Source organism: Anolis carolinensis, chromosome 6 (assembly GCF_035594765.1).
Source record: "Anolis carolinensis isolate JA03-04 chromosome 6, rAnoCar3.1.pri, whole genome shotgun sequence".
NCBI lineage: Eukaryota > Metazoa > Chordata > Lepidosauria > Squamata > Dactyloidae > Anolis > Anolis carolinensis.
Window position 1 is genome coordinate 93429821 of NC_085846.1, and position 20794 is coordinate 93450614.

A 20794-nucleotide genomic window follows, 5' to 3' on the forward strand; every position below is an offset into this window, starting at 1 on the left:
AAATTTTAGCTTCCAAATCTTCTTAATGAGAAGTGATAATAATGTATGGGTATTATCACCCAAGATGAAAACAATTGGTAAGTGTTCTAGAGGCAATGAACAGGTGTTATGGTGAAAGGTAGAATGGGTTTGGAATAGTCCAATGCCTTACTCAGTGCGGGATCTCCAGCTAGAGCATCTTCAAGCAAATAGAGAACACAGGCTTTCTTATTACCCTCTAGATAGGCTCATAACTTCCATTCTGACTTCTCTGCTTAAGAAGTCCAGCTTTGGTGTTCCACATTCTCATTTAGCTTCATAAAAACTTAAATATCAGCAGCATTTTAACAATATAACTTTATGCCACTTAGCACTTTTGTCCTCAGACTATTTTCAGCCCAATCCATGACTGAACTACACTGATTATGCCAGGACAATCTGGTGTGCTGCCTTCCAAATAAGCGCAAAAAATTTGAGCCATAAATAGATAATGGAATGCAATTCCATTTATTTTAATCATCTGTTTTGAAGGGTCTAGATTTCATTTAAAAAATAATAGTTTCCATTAGTGCTATAAGGTGAAAACAGATGAACATATGTATTAATATGCCCAAAATTGCCAGAGTTGATAATAGTGTTTAGTTGGCTGTATTTCATCTTAAGTTGAAAACATGAATTTTAAACCTATGTCATGTGTTTTGGTTTCTGTCCTGTGTGATTAACATGTATTTTACAGAAATGTTTTGACCTGTATCTTTTATGAAGTGAATTTTAACGTGTGTTTGCAGAATTTTTATATAATGTATGTATTTTTAACTGTGCTCGGTAAGAAATAGAATTATTATTATTATTGTATGACACAGCAAACAAGATAGATATACTGGATTTCATTTCACAAAATCACAAGATGAACACTTCCCAAGTGTCTAGGACTGTGTGATGTATTTTCGGATGATGCGCGCAGATCCCAGTAGGGTGGCCTTTTGCAGTGAGCAGATCGTAATTTTGTCAATGTCTATTGTTTCCAATTGCTGGCTGAGATCTTTTGGCACGGCACCCAATGTGCCGATCACCACCGGGACCACCTGCACTGGTTTCTGCCAGAGTTTTTGAAGAAACCAATGCAGGTGGTCCCGGTGGTGATCGGCAAATTGGGTGCCGTGCCATTATTATTATTATTATTACTACTACTACTACTACTATTATTATTACTTTATCCTTGCTATAATGGTATTGTTTTATTTCCTCCGGCCTCCTCCTATTCAGAGTACTGTTTAAAGGGAGATTGCTTCCCCCTCCTTTCTCTTTATCATCACTTAGTTTTAAAGTTTTCTGGCTTTAAGGCTACAGTTTTCAATACACCACTATAACAACCATACCTAACCTAGATGCTTCCAGTTGTTTTGAACTAAGAACCCCATAATTCCTAAGCATTGGGGCTGATTTAAGAAAGGCTGTAAAAGCAAAGCCCTGTGAACCTGGAAGGACTGTGTTCATGGTTGAGCTTGCGTCTGAGGTATAATCATGACTGACCTGATAGCTTTCTGTTATAATTCTGAAGGTGTAACTGGAAAGTACTTATCCAAGATGGAGGGTAGTCTGCCAATATGTATACTATACATCAAGTATCAGCATCCTGGTGGGGATTCTCCAGAAGTCACAAGCTCAGTTAAGATCTTTGAGGAAGACGATTTGTCACCTACTAGCAATCAGCAACATACTGGAGAAAAACCTCAAGAAGAACACAAAGAGTTTCCAAGAAGAGTAAGAACAGTAAGATCTTCTCCATCCCATGGAAGGCAGGCAAGACGCACAAGATCAGCTCATCTAAGGCGCAGAAAGATGGCAACATTTTCAAATGAAGAGGGTCCATTTTCAGACAAAACTGCCCGAAGAGGTATTGGCAAGAATTTTTCTAACAAACTTGTGCAAAGCTTCAACAATTTACTACATTGTTAATTGGGGGTGGTGGTGGAATAATCGGGTTTGCAAAAATGTCTAGTTAGCCCATTTCTTACTGGCTCTTTTTTCCTTTCTACAAATTCTACAGTCCTATTAATGGCTAAAGATGGTAGGATTTGTACTTTAGAGTCCAAAAACTGCCAGATTGCGGCTTGGGATTTCACAAGCCATTCAGTTAAGAATAATCTACATTTGTCTTCTTTTCCCTTTTTCTTCAAACACCATTGCTTGTTAATCTGGATTGGAACAGGTTAATAAGAAATAGTAAATTACATTCCAGTTGAGGACACTGATCTGTTGCAGAACTGAAATGCAGCAATAAGTGTTTATAAAGATCACCAGATAAATTAGGGGTGGATTTTTGGAATGAATCAGAATTTTTTTGAGGCCTTGCGAACATAATGGTTCCCTCTACCTCCCCTTTGATTTTATAACCAAGAGGTATGTTGTGCTAAGATCAGTGCTAGGAATCAGGGGCCCTTAGTTCAATATTTGCCATCTTGCTCTTTTGGATGAGCCCAGTGTTTTACAACCATTGTCTTCCTAGTGTGCCCACCTCATGCAATAAATAATTGAATTAAAAACCATATTCTGTATCATGGGAATCACTGGCCAACACACATTTTGGTGCCTCAAATGCTAGCCCGGCTTCTGAGTATACTTGATGGGCTGATTCCAAAAATGGCACAATTTTCTCCTATCAGCTTGAGTTTTGATCTCTAGAATGTATGCCCTCTATCAGTCACCATTTTTTTGCTCATGGAAACCATGATAACCATATCTAAGAAGCTAGAGCTGATGCGGTCTATCTAATGCAGTGGTTCTAATACAGCTGGTAAACTGGCTGGATTTCTGGGAGTTGTAGGCCAAAATACCTGGGAACCCACAGGTTGAGAACCACTGATCTAATGCAATTTTTTGCTTCAGTGCAACAACCCCAGGAACAGACCTCAAAACCAAGACACTAAGATTATTTTTGTTGGGCTGTGATAAGTGCTATTAACCAGCAAATTTACCAGTTAAGCCTCTCTTATTGCAGGCTGCTTGTGCATATCTAGCCAATTCCAAGCTCTAGTTACCTTGCAAATGAATGTTTGAAAACTTTTTTGGGAGGGGGGAAGATCAAACTGATTTGCTTAATTAAGTACTGTAGTTCTAAATTCATGATTTCAGTGCCCAGAAAGGAACTGGTGAGTAATTGTTTGCATTGTTATCTGAACATGAAATATATATAATTCCAAACCCAAGATGAAATTCATTTACCTTCTCTACCACTTATATTCAGATTAGCATTCCCTACTAATCGAAGGGGGCATCAATTACAGATTTCACTAAACTTTACTGAAAAGCAAAACAATTAGATAATGCATTAGGAGAAAGGTGTCTTGCCTACAATAGTATTAGCTTTGTGAAAGGACATTGGCTGGAATCTTATTGGGGCACTATACTCCAGTGCTACCCCCCAAATAGTAGTTATTTCTCAGAGGTTGAGGGATGTCCCTTATTTGGCCAATCATTTCACAAGTATGAATATATTCCTCTCTTACACTTTTGACTTAGATAGTTTATTGACTGTTATGTGTAAGGCCTTGACACCCATTACATGGTTGGCTACATAAATCTGGAATCTAGCTCGACTGTGTTGTGTGTGTATATACTACTTTAAAAACATATAGAATCTTGGCCAGTAGGGATATATTTGATTGAATCCATATTTAGTCATTAAAATAAAGAGGAATTAAAACTAACATCCAATGATCCAACCTCATAAATTGAAAATAAGGAGACACTATAGTCAATACCTTCCCAGTTTATGCAAAATTAGATTAAGAGATGATGGCAGCCTACAATGTATCTTCAAATCTCGCAGCTTGATAGGAAGCAATAATGCATTCCCATATGCAGAGAAGTCAAATCAACTGCCCTTTAGTAGTGAATCCTAGACACCCCTCCTCTATCTGTAATTGTAATAGTTGCCCTATCATTCCAAGTCCATTGTTGTTTTCTTTGTATCTTCCAAGTCCAAAACATAAAATTATCAATTTAATTTGGGGGACAAATAGAGTGACGTTTGTACTGCTCCTCTAGTTTTTCTCAGGAAAATATATCTCATGTTGACAATTCATCTGAGCGTCACTGTTGGTATAATCTGCATGTTCATCTACTGGTAAGTACACTTAAGTTTGTGTTACTGGGGCAGATCTTGAATGCTTCTCTAGTACTTTAATTCCAGAAGTAGAAGCAAGGCCTGTGCCTCTACTTACTGTTTTAGTAGCTCTGAGGTAAGTTTTCAAAAGTAATATAATTATGACAAATACTGAAAGTTCAAAATATCACTAATTTGTTTTTACTGTCATTTCTCCATCATAGTAATCTTGGCTTTTGAAATTGCGCGATGGCTAGTTTATGGGACTGGGAGGAAGGAGAAGAGCCCAAAGAAGGGGGGGGGGGAATACAGATCAATGCCTCCTGTCTCCTCAGGAGTACCAGGACTGAAAATGAAAGTCTATATCCCCAAAGTGGTGTCTCTTTTCCCAGATCAGTGCCTCCTATCTATTCGAGAGTAGCAGGATTCAAAGGGAAAGTCTATATCCCCAAAGGTTTTTTAAAAAATGTAGTGGGCGGGAACTGCACTCACTGATAGGCAAGAAAGAACAATGTGTGATGCGATCTAAGACCCAGTCTAGACCATACCTTTATCCCAGGAGTCCCACAGCAAACAGGAGGGTGGCCAGACACCGTTCCCTGTAAACCCAGAAGCAATCACTATAAAAGGCAAAAAACACGAGATTTCCAGTTGCAGGAATATTGTGATTTTGAGCCAAATATCCTGATCTTCGCATGTCTGTATGTCCTTGCAATCGGAAATCACAGGATTTTTTATCTGGGTTTGTTCCCGGGTTTTAGATATTTGTTCCTGATTGGTCAGTTCCTAAAAAGAAGGTGACACTTGAGTAGAAGGTTAAAACTTTGTCCTGGGAAGAGGAACTTTGTCCTTTACCTGAAATGGTGGAGAGAAATGTAAATTCTGAGAGCCAAGAACATGCAGGTGGCTAATAGGAACAGCCATGTATAACCAGGAAGAGCACCCTGTTGTTGCATGCCACAAGTACGCAACCCAAATCTGTCTGGACAGATGGCCAGGCAGCCAGGCTCTAAAAAGTGTCAATAATGACAAAGGTCTGTTCCTGGCTTGAAAATGTGTGTTCTTGTTTGACTATGCAGTGCTTACTTCGGCAGAAGTGGCCCTCCCCCATTAGGTTTGTTTGTGTGGCAGATACTTCATGAAATGTCTGGAGGACATAGTCTCTCTGGCCAGGACAAAGAATGGAACTTTTGCAGTGATTTGAATATCCAAATCTCCACATATCTGCATCTTCAGTTTTTAAAAACCGTCGAAGTTTCAGGTGGAAGTCCTGCACCAGCCATCTTGGGAGCCTCTAAATCTCGCAATTAAGTATCAAGTCTGGACAACAGAGGCAGAAACCCCAGGACCAATAGGTCTGTATGTGGACCTGTTCTGAATTCCCAGGATTTTTTGCCCCTTTTTAAAACCCGTGATTTAGTGCTATCTGGAAGTTCCCTGAGAAACTATACAATTTGATTTCTAATGCAACAGGACACAATGCCACGGATATATGAGCCCCCCCTCCCCCCCCCCCCCGCGCACTGGCTGAAGAGTGACTGGCTGTTCCCCATTGGTGACATCTTTCCATTCTTGCTGCAATAGACACGAGTTAGCATGTTTCCCCGAAAATAAGACAGTGTCTTATATAAATTTTTGCTACCAAAGATGCGCTAGGTCTTATTTTCAGGGGATGTCTTATTTTTCCATGAAGAAGAATTCACATTTATTGTTAAACAAAAAATGAACATTTATTATATACTGTACAGTAGTAGTCATCACAAACCAGCATAACCAGACAAACTGTGAATCCTATCAAGAATTTCTTGTTACTACCAATATTTCCATGTACAACACTCTATGGTACGTACATTTACCGATCCTGCATGCTCTGGTGTTCTGTTCGGCAGGCATGCTTCCAAACAAAAACTTTGCTAGGTCTTACTTTCGGGGGAGGCCTTATATTTAGCAATTCAGCAAAGCCTCTACTAGGTCTTATTTTCTGGGGATGTCTTATTTTAGGGGAAACAGGGTAACTAAACTGAGAGAAGTGAGAAATGTGTGTGTGTGTTTGCCTCCTGCTTTCCGTGACAAATAGTTCAATAGGTAAAAGTCTTAATCCCAAATCATACAAGTCTTTTACCATAGTAGCACAGGAAACCGGATCATTGGTCCATCCTGCTTTCTATTTTCAACTTTGACATCAGCTCTGTAGCATTTCAGACAAGACCATTTCCTAGCCAGAGATCCCTGGCATTTAAACAACAAACAGAATAAGACGAATACACAGAGAAAACTAGAAATACTCTGTAGCAACCTGACTCACTGGCACTATTATCCCAAAGCCTTCCTAAAAAGATTAAACATCTAGTTCAAAACAATCTGACACACTTTCTTAAACTCACACAGTACATTTATCAACAGGGCAATATATTAGCATAGTGCCATGTGGATCTGTCCTTTCCTAATAAGGCAAAGGCAACCACAACCCTCCTGTGAACAAATCTTGCCAAGAAACCCCCATGACATGATCACCTTAGGGTTTCCATAAGTTGGAAACTCTTGAAGGCACATAGCAAGAAGTAGGTCTGGGGCTAGTTAATACTTGAATATAAGACCACTAGATAATGTTATGGTATATCAGGGTTGTTGTGTGTTTTCCAGGCTGTATGGCCATGTTCCAGAAGTATTCTCTTCTGACATTTCGCCCACATCTATGGCAGGCATCTGCCATAGGTGTGGGCAAAACGTCAGGAGAGAATACTTCTGAAACATGGCCATACAGCCCGGAAAACGTACAACAACCCTGTGATACTGGCCATGAAAGCTTTCGACAACACATTATGGTATATCGTCAGAACTGGAGAGCTAGGACAGATAGGAAAAAAATGAAATAAAAAAGTACTCATATCTCTAAATTTGAGATTTTTCTGCTTTTCCTCCATCTCTTTTTTCCCTTCTAGGAAATACCTTACAATATGGGTACGTAGGCGGCCATGGTTTTCTTATACCCTCGTGTAAGTATAACAGATATTCGTTATCAGTTAAATCAGTAATTTTCCTTACTGTGTCATATTATAATAACATATAATACAAATATATAAATAAGAAAAGTATTTCTAATAGTGTGAGAAATAATTGCACATTTGATGTTAGATAATTATAGCTAACAAATATATATATATATGCAACACAATAATTGTTTTTAATTTGTCAACTCAATAGTTAGCAGCATTTCTGATATTTTATCCTATGATTGTTCTAAGAATATTGCAATTAATATATTGAATGAATATATCAGGTCCAGTTATGATTTTTAAATAAGATTTTAGCTGTCTTTTTTAATACATAAATCAGTACAGATCAGGAAAAAGAATAACAATCTAATGAAACAGGATGTCCCCAAGTATATTATAGCACTTTTCCAATAATCACATTTTCTCTCTGGTTGATAGTTGCAATGATTATGAAAGCAAACCCTACTTTTTATCAACACTTCTAACAACTTTAGTTATAGATGCTGCTTTTTTATTTTTAAATTAAATAAATTAAAGAAATGGTATCAACCATCTCATCATTGCACTTATACAATTCTCATGTTCTCGTAAATCAAGAAAAAATATAACTATCATTAGAGTGATCCTAAAAAGTGCCCTGAATTCAAACAGTTCCAGTCACGGCATTTCAAGCTCTTCAACATTGTTAATTCTTGTTCTTCCCCTCCCCCTTCTTGTTTGTTTTTTTTCTCTTTTAGACCAGCACTCCTGATACTGGCTATTGCATTAGCCTGTTGTGACCATGCCCGCAGAAAATTCCCACTGAATATCATTTTGTTATTAATATTTGTAAGTATTAATTCAAAATAATTTTCATTTTACGACAGCTGATTTTATTGATTACTGTTATAAGTACTCAACTTCATATGCAGCAGAGATATATTAATTGTGAACTATTTAACTATTTTCCTTCTAAGAAGTGCCTCAAGTCTGGAAATAAATTGGACCTTTCTGCCCAAATTTCTGCTAAATGTCAAATTAACATGAGCATTGTGAGCATCCATCAGTACTGTACATTCTGTAGTTTGGGAAAGTATAGTAGATTATGAAAGTTTAGGCTGCCAACGTACTTCTCTCAGTGACATATGTTCTGTAGGGTCATTCATGACCATCTTCTTGTTGTGGCTAGTCCAGACCGTGGATAAGAGAATCCGTGCCTAGTGAGCGTATGCTAAACCAGATAGGCCAGGACAGAGAAACCAACTCACCAAGTTGAAGACAAGCCACAGAGCTTTATTATGATTTAGCCAAAAAAGGATGCAATTTGCTTCAAAGGTACAAGCATAAGCATACAGGGAAATACAAGACATCTTATACAGACTTCCTACTCCCTCCCCTCACTGGCCAGAAAAGAGGCTGGCTAGGATTTAATACATCTGAGGTCCAGACTATTTGACAAACTGCATCTCCCACTACAGACCAACTCGGACATTGAGGTCATTGGAGGAGGTCCTGCTCTCGGTCCCCCTCCAAATGCGGCTGGTGGGAACAAGAGAAAGGGCCTTTTAATGTATGGAATCTGCCCTGAGTCCCTCCGGGGAGATAGAGCAGGATATTTTTTTATGATGATGATGATGATGATGCCGGGATTGGCTGGGAGGGAGAATGGCAGTCGGGAATTGGTCAGAGTAAAGGGCCAATCAGCTGCGGAGACACTCCCTGGGAGGGCATAATCCAGGAAAAACAAATGGTAAAAATATGTTGATGGGCTTCAGATGAGCTCAAGTGCCTAGTTCTATACTAAAGATCAGAGCTTCAGAAAGCAAAGGTGCAGGGCTCCTAAAACAAAAGGTGATCTTGGGCAATGAAAGACTTGGCTGTTAATAAAGTGGTTTATCACTTGCACATAGTCTAAGCTTCTGTTGATGCAGGCAGCAATCTCTCAACTTCAAGTGAACTATATATCTAGACAAACAGGTTTGGGTTTATGTGGGCGGACAGGGAAGTCACCCATCTCTGCATATACATAAACAATGGGCTTGGCTTGGGAAATAACCAGAGGGATCTGTCCACCCTTCCTGCCCAGGAAATCTCTCAGCCGTTTACAAAGAGGTGAATGCCTCTAGGCCACATCTTGCTACATTTTATAAGAAAGTTTATACATTTTATATATATGAAATACATACAGTACACACAAAGATAAGTTATATAGAAAGTCATGAAGAATACATGTAGTTAAAAGTGATAGAGCTTAGGGATTTATAGCTGCTGGTGGTTTGGTCTTTATCTTCTGATGCTTTAAACTTGCACAGGTCTGGAAGGGGTATTTTTAAGAAAGGGAAAATAATATATTTATTTCTGATTCCTTGGTAAACTATAAACCTTTTGGGAGGAGGGACATGTGGCTCGATAACATTCAGGATGTCCTTTTCTCCACACTCTCCTGTCCTTACAAGGAAGTAAATTGTCTTTAAATAAATTGAAATTCATTCACTTATTTATTTTTACAGACCAATCACTTTCTGGATTAGAATCATGCAGTCCATTAGTGCATTTTGGTTAGCTGTAGTTATTATATGAAATGAAGTGTTCTATGAATGGGTGGATGGAGAATTGAAGCTCCAGCTAGAAACTATTTGGGATGTCTTTGTAGAAAAAAAATGTGCAGTTTAAATAAACAGTGTTGACAGAACTCTCATTGAGAATTTAGATTGGCTGGTTGGAAAATAGTAAAATAAGAGAGACGCTGCACACTAAAGGGTGTTGTCAGAGTCCCTTCTAGTTTGGAAGATATACTTCCTCTTTCAGAAATAAATGCCAAAAGAGCCTTATGCAACGTACATATAAGAATCCACAAGTAAGGGTTTAATGTTTCCAATTTGTAATTAATTCTGTTTTTACTTTTAGACAATGCTTGAAGGTACCTTACTTGGATCAATTGCTGTGTAAGTTATTAATATATGATTTCAATTGACTGCACTGTTATAATTATGTGTTACAGAAACATTTATCTGTCCTTGGGTTTTAGCTTTTTTGATGCAGAATCAGTGATGTGGACTGTTGCTGCCACCACAGTGATCATGTTTGGATTTTCTATTTTTTTACTTCAATCAAAGGTAAGCAGTCTGGGGTTAAATGTCTTGCGTAAACATTTGAGGCATCAATGGTATTGATATCACACTCGCGTTTTAAAGCAGAGCTGCCCGCTTTATTGCCTGCTTTAAGGCGGGACCTTTGGAATTCTCAGCCAGAGAAGTGCGCAGCTTCCCTTAACTACTTTCCCCAGAATTCTGCAGGAGCAAAGTGGGAGCTTCCACTTTAGAACGCTAATGTGATATTGTTGCTGTTGGATATAATCAGTCTCCTGAATAGAGGTAGTGTAGTGTAGTGGTTTGAGTATATTTACAGATAATCTGCTGCAGGTTCTCAAGCAAACCTGATCTAGATAACAATTAGAGATGGTAACTGGAGGTGGGGCATAGCTCTTACTCAGGCCTCTTCAGACTGTGTCCCTGCAAGTGTTTTGGACTTCGGCCTCCAGAATTCCTCACCATGGAACAAGCCGGCTAGGGCTTCTGATAGTTGGAAGCCCAAATACCTGGAGGCCTGCAAGTTGAAGAGACCTGGGATTGGAAAATTGGAAGAATGCAGGCCGGAAGAGGGTAGGCCATAGTATAGCAACTATATAGTCTTAATAGATTTAACAATTCCATACTTGCATGTTCTGATAATAATGATGATGATGATGATGATGATCATCATCATCATCATCATCTACTTTATTTATATTCCACCCTTCTCCCCTAGGGGACTCACGGTGGATTACAGCATTGGCAAATATTCAATGCCTTTACAATCATATGAGACACACAAACACAAACAATATTAAATACATATTAAGCATTAAAAACATTTTAAACCAATTTCAATTATGGTGGAGACTCATCAATTAAATAGTATATTTTGCTATATATAAATCTGAAAACAAAATACAAACAAAAGTCCCCACTAAAGTTGAACAGTCGAAAGTTGAGCATTGGCAGAGAAGAGAGTGGCTCCAAGCTAAGCACGGTTTCAGTACTAGGTTGATGGTCAAAGAGAGACTGGTTGGTAAAATTCCCCAGTACTGTCGTCCTATAAGGTATTTGTGACTTGAAGTAACTTTGAGCAATGGCTACCTAGCAGCAAGGTCATGGCATGTTAGTGGGAAATGGTAGTGCTGGTATAGTGGCTCTGATGCACCAACTTCTCCAGGTCGATGCTGGGCAGTGGAAGGGAAAGTCGAGTGGAGCACAGCTCGGGGAAATCGCAGCACTTGTTGTTCTCACCAGCGGAAGGGTTTGCAAGAGACCACAGGCGCCCCAGTGGAATCAGGCCTTCAGTAGAACGCTAGTCAGCTGGGCAGCTGATGAAAAAGGCCACAGTTAAAGATGGCAAGAGGGTATCTCAGCAGCTGCTGGAGAGTGCCTGGTTGGTAGACTGGCTCCCTCCCACTCAGTGGCTGGTGGAATTGATTGAACAACAATGCAAGAGTTATCTCAGGTTTGCATTTTAGGAGCCATGGTTGTGCAATGGGTTAAACTATGGATCAGAAGGTTGCCAGTTCAAATCCACAAGACTACGTGAGCTCCCATCTGTCAGCTCTAGCTTTTGGGGACATGAGCGAAGCCTCCCAGCTAACACCTCTGCAGTATGTTCTCAAGTCGCTTCTGACACAATAAAAAAATATTTTAGGACAAGCATGCAGTCTATCAAATTTCCATCCAAATATTGCCTATACAGTCTCGGAACAATAGAATTAAAGTTTTGTCCATTGATATTTCTACATTTCACAAAATTTGGAAATATCAAGGAAATACAAGGCACTGTGTTTTTTTAGTACTATGATGATTTGCCCTTATGCGTTATCAGAGTTTGGAAATATGATTGCAAAGTATTTAGTTGAGTGGGAAAGGAGAGTGCATTCATAAATAACATTGCTTTGGAAGCAAACTTGACAGGGAATACCCTGTGTGTGTCTTTCAGGTGGTGAAACAAAAGAGGAAATTTCTTGGTGTATTGTGGGATGGTGGAGGACTTTCATTTCCATGGATCTGCAATATTCCATGGATCTGCAACTTATACATTCTGAGGGATAGGAGATTTTGATTTCAGTCTTGCTTTCTTTTTAGTGGGACCTTACCATTACATCTGGAATCTTGTTCATTTTATGTTTTGTGGTAGTAATTTTTGGACTTCTTGCTGCTATCCTGCAATCAATGGTAAGTTAAAGCCATTTATCTTTGACGGGAGGAAATAATTAGTTTGTATTTAAGTACCTCCACTCTCTCCAAGTTTGTTTCATTTTGTTCTTTCCAGACTTTGGCTCCACTCTCACTTAAGTTTCAGAAAAAGTCTAAGACATTTCTGCTTGTGTTGTTTCCCCCCACCTTTCAAATTACTTTGTGTTGATTGGAGATACCACGGCAAAGTCCAGGAGAAGATGAAAAGCCCTCCCTCTACCCCAACTGCTAGTATCCTATCCACAGGAAAGAAAACCCTGCAGTATCTCCTGGATTTAATCCCCAAATGCCATTTTCCTTTTTGGATTATAAACCTGAGGGCTAGGAATTGTCAAATTAACAATTTGTAAGCCATTCAGAGTCTTTGTGACTGAAGAATGGAGTTTAAACGCTATGAATTAATGAATAAACTGTAAGATATAATTGTTACAACTAACTGAAGTGATTTTAAATCGAGGATTGACAGAGAGTAAATCTTAATGTAGCTATTAGTTTTGCTATCAATATTCTATTTATGGGATCACAGGCTGAGGAAACAGATTCTCCCTTTCAACCTGATCAACAAAAGCAAGGCAAACCCAAAGAGCTGTGCCTGTTCACTGCAAACACAAGAGAAAGACTGCCTATAGAGAAATGACTCTTCGTTCAATCTAAGACAGTGGTTCTCAACCTGTGGGTCCCCAAATGTTTTGGCATTCAACTCCCCAGAAATCTTAGCTGGTAAACTGGCTGGGATTTCTGCCTATGGAGGTCAGAAAGGAGAGATGATCAAGATATAGTGTTCCCTCACTTATCGCTGGGGTTAGGTTCCAGGACCACCCGCAATAAGTGCAAATCCGTGAAGTAGGGACACGATATTTATTTTAATATTTATACATTATTTTAGTAGTTATAACTATTTTAAGTCTTTATCAACCAACCGTGTGCTGATAAATCTCCTCCTCCTCCTCCTGTTGCCGCTTGGGCCCCTTTTCTCTCCTTTTGGCTTCTCCTTCCTCCCTTCCTTACGCTATAAATTGTAATTTTTTTATGATTTATAATAGTCTTTTAGAGTTTATTGAAAAACTGCAAAACAGCGAATCTGCAAACAGTGAACCGCGAAGTAGTGAGGGAACACTGTATTATTCTTCCAGAACAGCACCCAACACAATTATTGCTAATATACTCAAGAATTTGTGTACTGTAAGAAAATTGATTTGTGTTTGAAACCATATAGAGCAGAACTTTCTAGACATTTCATGTGCACATATTTAATGCATCAACCCTTTGTAAGATACACATATGTAAATTGTATGCACATACATAAACTAATGTACGAGATATGAGGACCCAACATATCTCATGAAAGTCCTGTAATGCTACAAATATATGATTTGTAATATAGTAACATACATTTCCAAGTTTTTTTTTGTCATTTCTCGTTATGTTCGTACAACACACCTGCACAGTGCAAACAACACACTAACACAATCGTTCTCAACCTGTGAGTCCCCAGGTGTTTTGACCTACAACTTCCAGAAATCCCAGCCAGTTTACCAGCTGTAAGGATTTCTGGGAGTTGAGAACCCCACTGCACTAACATGTCATGACAGAGTTTTGAAAGCTCTGATATAGCATATAAATAACATGTAGTACAACCTACTGAAGGAGACATTAGTATAATAAATTAATTCTTGATGAATACATGAATATTGACATGTTTTGTGTCATTTTATTTTTATTTTGCTTGCCACTAATTGTAAACTCTTTTTTTCTAGTGGCTACGGATAGTATCTGGAGCCTTTGGAACAGTACTTTTTAGCGTAGTAAGTTTTCATCATAACAAAACTTGTGGCTGAATTTGTTGAGATGCTTTGTTTCTGCACAACAAATAAGAATATGCTTTTTATCCACAGGCAAGTGATAAGAAATAGTGGCTATGCAAATGATTGTGTATGTCCTGTTGATAAACTTGATTAACGAAGAAAATGCCATGCAATAGATAATTTAAACGGTGCTCTTTGATTTTATACTATAGGGAACAAACTGTAGCGAGCCTCTGACCCCTCTTCCTTTTTGTCCCATTTTATGTGCAGAAGAAAGTGAATACTTGAACTTTGACTTACACTGTTGTTCCACATTGAGAACAAATTAAGATTCCTGAGTGTTTGTCAAAGTTAGGTAGCACAGAAGGCTCAACTAGAAAATCAGTGTATCTAAACATAATCAATACATCTAGCAATTCCTCTTTGTATTCTCTGTGCATTACACACATGGGTTCTGTGCCTATTCAGGATTTTGGGATGTTGTGGAGAGCTGATATATTCAAATAGGAAAAAGAGGCTTTTTGGGGATGGATTAGATTCCTTAACTACAAGTTGCAATGTGTCATGACCAGCAGTTTATCTGGCCTGGCTGGTGGCAGGATTTTTCTCAGGAAGCTTGGAAGAGATTAATCTGACCTCCTCCTCTAGGAAAGGTTCTGAGATTATCTGTACAGGTTTGCTGAAAGGAGTAGCAGATGAGATCTGATAAAAGGGGTCTGGAAAGGAATAGTTCTTTTGGTAGCAGATAACCTTTATACTCTTGTCCTGAATCTTGGCTCTGCTGCCACTTTGTTCAAATTCGACTCTGACCTTGTTCCTGTAATCCTGTTCTGAACCCTGTTGTATCCTGAATCTGTGACTCTGAATTCTGGACTGACTTTCTGGCTTGATTTTTTGACTTGGATTTCAGTTTGTATCCCTGTTTATCTGGCTTGACTTCGGTTTGTACTTTTGGATTCTTGGTCTTGATTTATGACCGCTCATAAGTGAATTCCTGGCATTTGACTCTTGAACTGCAACCTTGGCTATTGCTTGTTCTTGCTCCTGAGCTGGCTCTGTAGTACTCAGCTTGCCTGTATTAATTTAACTCTTGACCTTGGCCTGTGTTCATTACTGTGTATTACAATACTGTTTTATTGGCCAGACCTTGAAAGACGAAGACTTTAGTTTTCCTTATAAGTAATTATGGTCTGGATTACCGTACTGGATCAGGCAGTAATAGAGAGACTTGTATCTTTAATTGAAACCAGAGTTTCTAAACAGAGTTCCTTGGAACCTTGGTGATCAAGATCATGATGGGGAGAAAAAGTTTGAGGTTTTTGAGCCATAAATATAATTTTCATGTAGGAGTTTCCTGAGACTTGAAAATTATTTGATGGGCCTCTCCAGATTAAAAAAGATAAAGAAAAAAAGGTTCTAGATAAAAATCTAAAACGATCTATAAGGAAAAATTAAGATGTTGAGAAACAGTATATTAACAAGACGGATTGTTTGTACAAAATAACTGCTTTCAAAATAAATAACTTGTTTAATTAAAAAATAACACACAGTAATTCTTTTTTTGTTTTGTTTAAGTATCTGTTGGTGGATACACAACTAATGCTGGGAAAGACGCACCACTACCGCCTGGAGCCTAATGACTACATTTTTGCTGTACTGAATGTATACATTGACATTATCAATACGTGTTTATTTGTACTGAAATTTGTTGGTTTTTTGAAGTGAAAAGTATGCTGACTCAATAAAAAGGATTGCTATAGATGCTGCATGAGCAAAAATGTGAAAATTACTTCTAGAGAAACAAAATAAACCATTATAATATGAGAAAGCAAAGTGACTAGTTACAAAAACTTGGACACTACTGTGGGATGATATTATGCACCCTGCACATGTACCTGTATTTCTATTTCTAATGTATTAATACTCTGTGTGAAGATTTAATAGTAGTAGTGAATTTTGTGATGTGAACTCTCAGATATTGAAATCTAGGAGGTTGCAATTGGAGGTGTAGCAGCTCCGCCTGGACATGCTGTTTGTAGACCTTCCAACCTTCCTCTCTCTTCACTTTCCAGTCATGAAAAGGCTGACTCTTCTCAGAACCAGAAGTGTTTTGCCTGAGGCTCCGCCTCCTGGGGGGATTCTTAAAGGGACAGGGCGACGAAGGCTTCAAATGCAAAGAGGCTGTACAGACTGATCCCCCAAAAACTGTACATAAAATATTAATCCTCCTAACGAAAATGGGCATAGGGATAAACAATGAGGGTCTGCATGGGGCATGATAGGAATCTTCTGGCTAGATGACTGTCGGCGTAGCATCAAGGATGCTTTATTGATGAAAAAGATTATTTATGATGCTCATTAATGAGAGCGCACTGGACTAATGACACCATCTGACTTCTCTTGATTGTACGATATGCTGAGTATATCTCACAACTGCTTTCTTCTTTATTCTGAGGATAGCATTCAAGTTAGTTTGGGTTATTTTCTTTTTGACTGATAGTCTGATTACAGTTTATCTGGTTACATATTTCACAAAATCAAATAAAAATATTTTAAAAAACCCATCCGTTACAGCACTATTTTCCTTCCATATACTAGTTCTCTGTACTAACACAGGATTTGCTGAAATTATAGACAAATAACGAGGCAGATTAAAAATTAGTTTAAGTAATAAATGTTTAATCAAAGAATTTTACATATTATTAACAGCATTCATTTGGCCAAACATCTACATGGTTGTAATATTCTATTGTATATAAAGTGGGAATGTATCAAGTATAGACTATGAAAGTGCAAATAGCATTTTCAAGATTAGAGTACTTTTTTACATTATAAAATTAAACTGGTTTATAAAATAGGCTTGCCAAAATTTCTTTCTGAATTGTAAATTCAATGACTGGGGTGGTCTTAAATTTTCAATATGTAGCAGGAAAATACAAATTTAATATGCTAAACTTCATGCTCAGAATAAAGTTAACACAGAAACTATGAAATATACTGCACAATCTAAACCAAGTTACAGAAAAACCAGAACCCACAGACTTCACTATCATCACAGAGAGCACTCATACAAATCTTTTCTTAACTTTGCAAGACATCTTAATGCACTACACCAAATGTGTGTGAGAATCATCCTATTTAGAAATTAAAACTTAAGGAAGTTGTATGTGCATTTCAAATTAAAGTAAAAGACTAATTAAGGAGGACAGAATTTTTAAGACCTTTTTTAGGTTTAAAGGATTATATCCCAAACAAATGTTTAAATAGACAATTTTCCGAGTCTGGAAAAGAGGAATTCAGCATCAATACTTTCAGGACAGGGTAATTAGAAGCTAAGCTAGAAAATGTAATGGATCTACAGAATACAGTAATAGAGCAGCAGACTATTCTTTCTAAAGAAATGTCCAGGAGAAACTTATTTTCTTCTGATTTTTTGAGTAAATAATTAATATGTAGTTATTTAGCATTATCAGCTGCAGAGTCTGAGAGATTCCAATAGTAATTGTTAAATGAAAAGGAGTAACACTTTTTTCTTGTAACTCACATTAATCAATATACATACAACCTTATTTGCCATCATAATACATAACTGTACATAGTCAGTAGTGAGAAACCTTTATTTCAAACGTCAGCAGATCTCTCATATCAAGTTGAACATAAAAATGGAGCATTTCACTTATTTTGCTTGTGACACCCTAGGCTTTGATTATATGTGAGCAAAACAGTAATCGGAACAATTTCTTCTAGTTAAATTACATCACTGTAAATTACAATGAGGTTTGACACTTTGAAGTCCATCTCAACAAGAATTTTCTTTACAGTAGGACACCACTAAGGAAGGAGTTTCTTCTTTATTTTTTTTACATGAAACAGCAACCATACACCAAACAGACGTTGTGCAATTGCAAGAACACACAGTAGTGTTTTGTTCCTTTATATAAAACTTAACATTTGGGATACAACACTTCCCTAGGTGGACACAGCAGCTGCATACAGAGGGATCTGCATACAAAGGGATCCTTTTTAAAGCCCTGTTTCATCCTTCTGCTCAGTGTGTGCACTTGTCCTATTCCTACCATTCTTGCTCTATCCAACCAAGTTACTTCTCGAGTAATTTGGCTGAGAAGAGCAGGAGGACAGGATAGAAATGAGGCACACGGCCCTTGCATGCTGAGCTGGGGTTGGGGGAAGACTCAACCGAGTCAAATGGGTTCCTTCTATGGGTGAGCAATGTACCTAGATGCGGAAGGATTGTACCCTTTGTAATTATTAATTGGAAAGGCAAGGCCATGAGTGGTTTTTATGGAGGTTTTTGCAATTCATAGCATAGTAAACTCCAGAACAGATAACTATAACTCATTTAAACTGTGGCAACTATCAATTTGGGTTAGGCAAAGGCACAGTAACATGTTGCATGTAATATGTATTATTATTAAACCTTTTTATGGGACTGCCTCTTAACTAAAAAAATTAAACATCTTTATAAAATGTTACCATTACTAAATGCACTATTAGTGCAGAGGATGCATTGTTAATTATGAAAAGAACTACGATTGCACTTCCATTAAAGTGTCTTTCCTTACAGCATATGTGCTGCTAATCAACCGTTTAAAATAACTGTTCTTTACAGTGGAATTGAGCTTAATTAACTTAACCTGTACCTTATGTTAATGCAGTCACCATGGCAATAAATGCCAGTTAAATTCCGGAAAAACAATTCTTTCAAGTGGTCTTTCCGTCATTAAGAATCATGGGTATATTTACAAGAGCAATACTGCATACTTTTATATTGTCGTTGAAATTGGGTTTGTTATTCACAGTTTGGCACATCTTACCCCCCCCCCCCCCCCTATATACACTGCCATTACAATGTATTTTGAACTAGATTATACAGCAATACAGACTCATATAATTTAGTTCAATGCAGTTCAATCTGCATTATATGAGTCTACACTGACCATATAATGAAGTTCAAACTGCATTATATGGCAGTGTAGATGGGGCCTTACTGTTAATAGATACTAAAAAGTTAGTTTTGTTTAGAAAAGACTATCCACTCCTTGGTTGTCAAGCAGCAATAGAAAGAAGTATTACATACCTCAGCAAGATCAAGATTAGTTAGGGAAATGCTGTGGGAAAGCAAGGTGTTAATATATACTGCCAAACTTTGTTTTGTCAAAATACAATTCAAATAAAGGGGGAAGAGAAAATGTTTTATTACGTATGGCCAATAACCCAAATTTGTCTCAGTAAGCCTTTAATCCATACTTTCAAGTTAAGGATCACCAGTCTAAGGCTAAATAGATGCTGCATTGTATTAGAAATGGGGAGAACAGATCATTCCTCTCTCTTCAATGCAAGCAAGACACTTACTGCCAAATGTAATAGAAATTCCCTGAAAAGTTCCCAAAAACCACCAGAAAGAACTTCAGGGGAATTCCTACTTATTTCACCTCTAGAGACCACTGGCAAACAACATGGACCAAAGTCTTCAGGACACTTACTCCACGTCATGAACCACTGGACACTGCCTAGCCATTCTGGCTCTATAACCATAATCCTATGTTCAGACTTCTTTGTGATCACACCAAATGTGAGTGTTCAGTCCATTCAGGCGAGGTCTGAGATAGCTGACTTGAAACATCTCCTGAAGCGTCAGCTTGGCTGGCTGCCTCACTAGCTGTGTCCGCACTGTGTGGCAATGCTTCTCCGGTAACAAGGTCCCCAGCAGCAGCAGTGGCGCCCTCCTCGGTTTGGGTGCCTCTGCCTTCATTTTTGAGTGCGTCTTCAAAAAGCGCATGCTCCTCCAGAGGATCCTGCCTCAGATCTGGAAGATGGGGTTGCTCCACTGACCCTTCTTCAGTGCTGGGTTGCTGTGAATCCTCATCTGTTTCTGTACTTGCGGAAGGGATTAGTGCAATACTCTGAGGATTCATGTCGTGGAACCAGGCCATTATGTTCCCAAGGAGGTTTTCGTTTATATTGGGGTCTTGGCTACTTGAATCAGCTTCGCTAGACGTTGAGTACAAGCCACTCCTTGCATCACTGAAAGTGTGAGAACTAAGATGGTCGGTGGAAAAGGGATCACTATCTGTACTTAGCTTCATCAGACTATCACCAAGTTCTAAAAGTTCGGAGCTGCTCAGAGCCGCTCTTGGGTTATCTATGTTTATGGGACCAGAGTCCAACCTTGTAGGCAAAGAAGTACCAATTGCTCCCAAGGAAGCTTCGTTGGTCAGGAAGTCTCTGGTTTCTTCATCAATAACCAAACCAGATTCCTGCAACGACAACTGAATAGCAAGCAGGATGTTTGGGTCATCTTCATCCAAGGAACTCAGAGCCTGTGAGAAACATTAAAAATTAACAAATGTCTATATGCGGTGGCAATTTTTAGCAAATACCCTTTCAGTTTAGTTGATATTAAGTGTACACAGAAATGTTTAAATAATGCTTAATTTTTGCTACAACTAGTTATTGATTTTGTCAAAGGCGGTTTCCCACATCAGCATCTTTTGGGTTTCATTTTGACAATTAGAGTCTATTATTTGATGATGATGATGATGATGATGATATTATTATTATTTGGACTTCAGTTCCCAGAACTCCTGACCCTTGGACAAGCTGGCTAGGGCTTCTGGGAGTAGG

General features: G+C 38.3%; 2 protein-coding genes across 6 annotated transcripts in view; one reads left to right on the plus strand and one right to left on the minus strand.

Moving 5' to 3' along the window:
* The first annotated feature begins 2 nt into the window (after positions 1-2).
* On the plus strand, positions 3-18064 carry tmbim7 (protein lifeguard 1). Its single transcript, XM_062983686.1, has 10 exons — positions 3-77; positions 1541-1876; positions 4030-4108; positions 7030-7083; positions 7821-7911; positions 9970-10007; positions 10091-10178; positions 12234-12323; positions 14102-14149; positions 15725-18064. The coding sequence occupies exons 1-10, from the start codon at positions 26-28 to the stop codon at positions 15872-15874; spliced, it is 1026 nt and encodes a 341-aa protein (XP_062839756.1). The 5' UTR covers positions 3-25; the 3' UTR covers positions 15875-18064.
* Positions 16808-20794, minus strand: part of ankib1 (ankyrin repeat and IBR domain containing 1) — a 60297-nt gene continuing 56310 nt past the window's right edge. For all 5 annotated transcript variants that reach the window (XM_008112514.3, XM_008112513.3, XM_008112515.3 and 2 more), the window contains exon 20: positions 16808-20490. In XM_008112514.3, the coding sequence (XP_008110721.1) occupies positions 19732-20490 (759 nt within the window). In that variant the 3' untranslated portion in view covers positions 16808-19731. The remainder of the gene's footprint in view (positions 20491-20794) is intronic.

Excerpts from the sequence above, each read along its gene's own strand:
- tmbim7 (XM_062983686.1), top strand. The coding sequence starts at position 26 with ATGAGAAGTGATAATAATGTATGGGTATTATCACCCAAGATGAAAACA. Across the intron at positions 12,324-14,101 it reads CTGCTATCCTGCAATCAATG|TGGCTACGGATAGTATCTGG; the intron begins GTAAGTTAAAGC and ends CTTTTTTTCTAG. Across the intron at positions 14,150-15,724 it reads GAACAGTACTTTTTAGCGTA|TATCTGTTGGTGGATACACA; the intron begins GTAAGTTTTCAT and ends GTTTTGTTTAAG.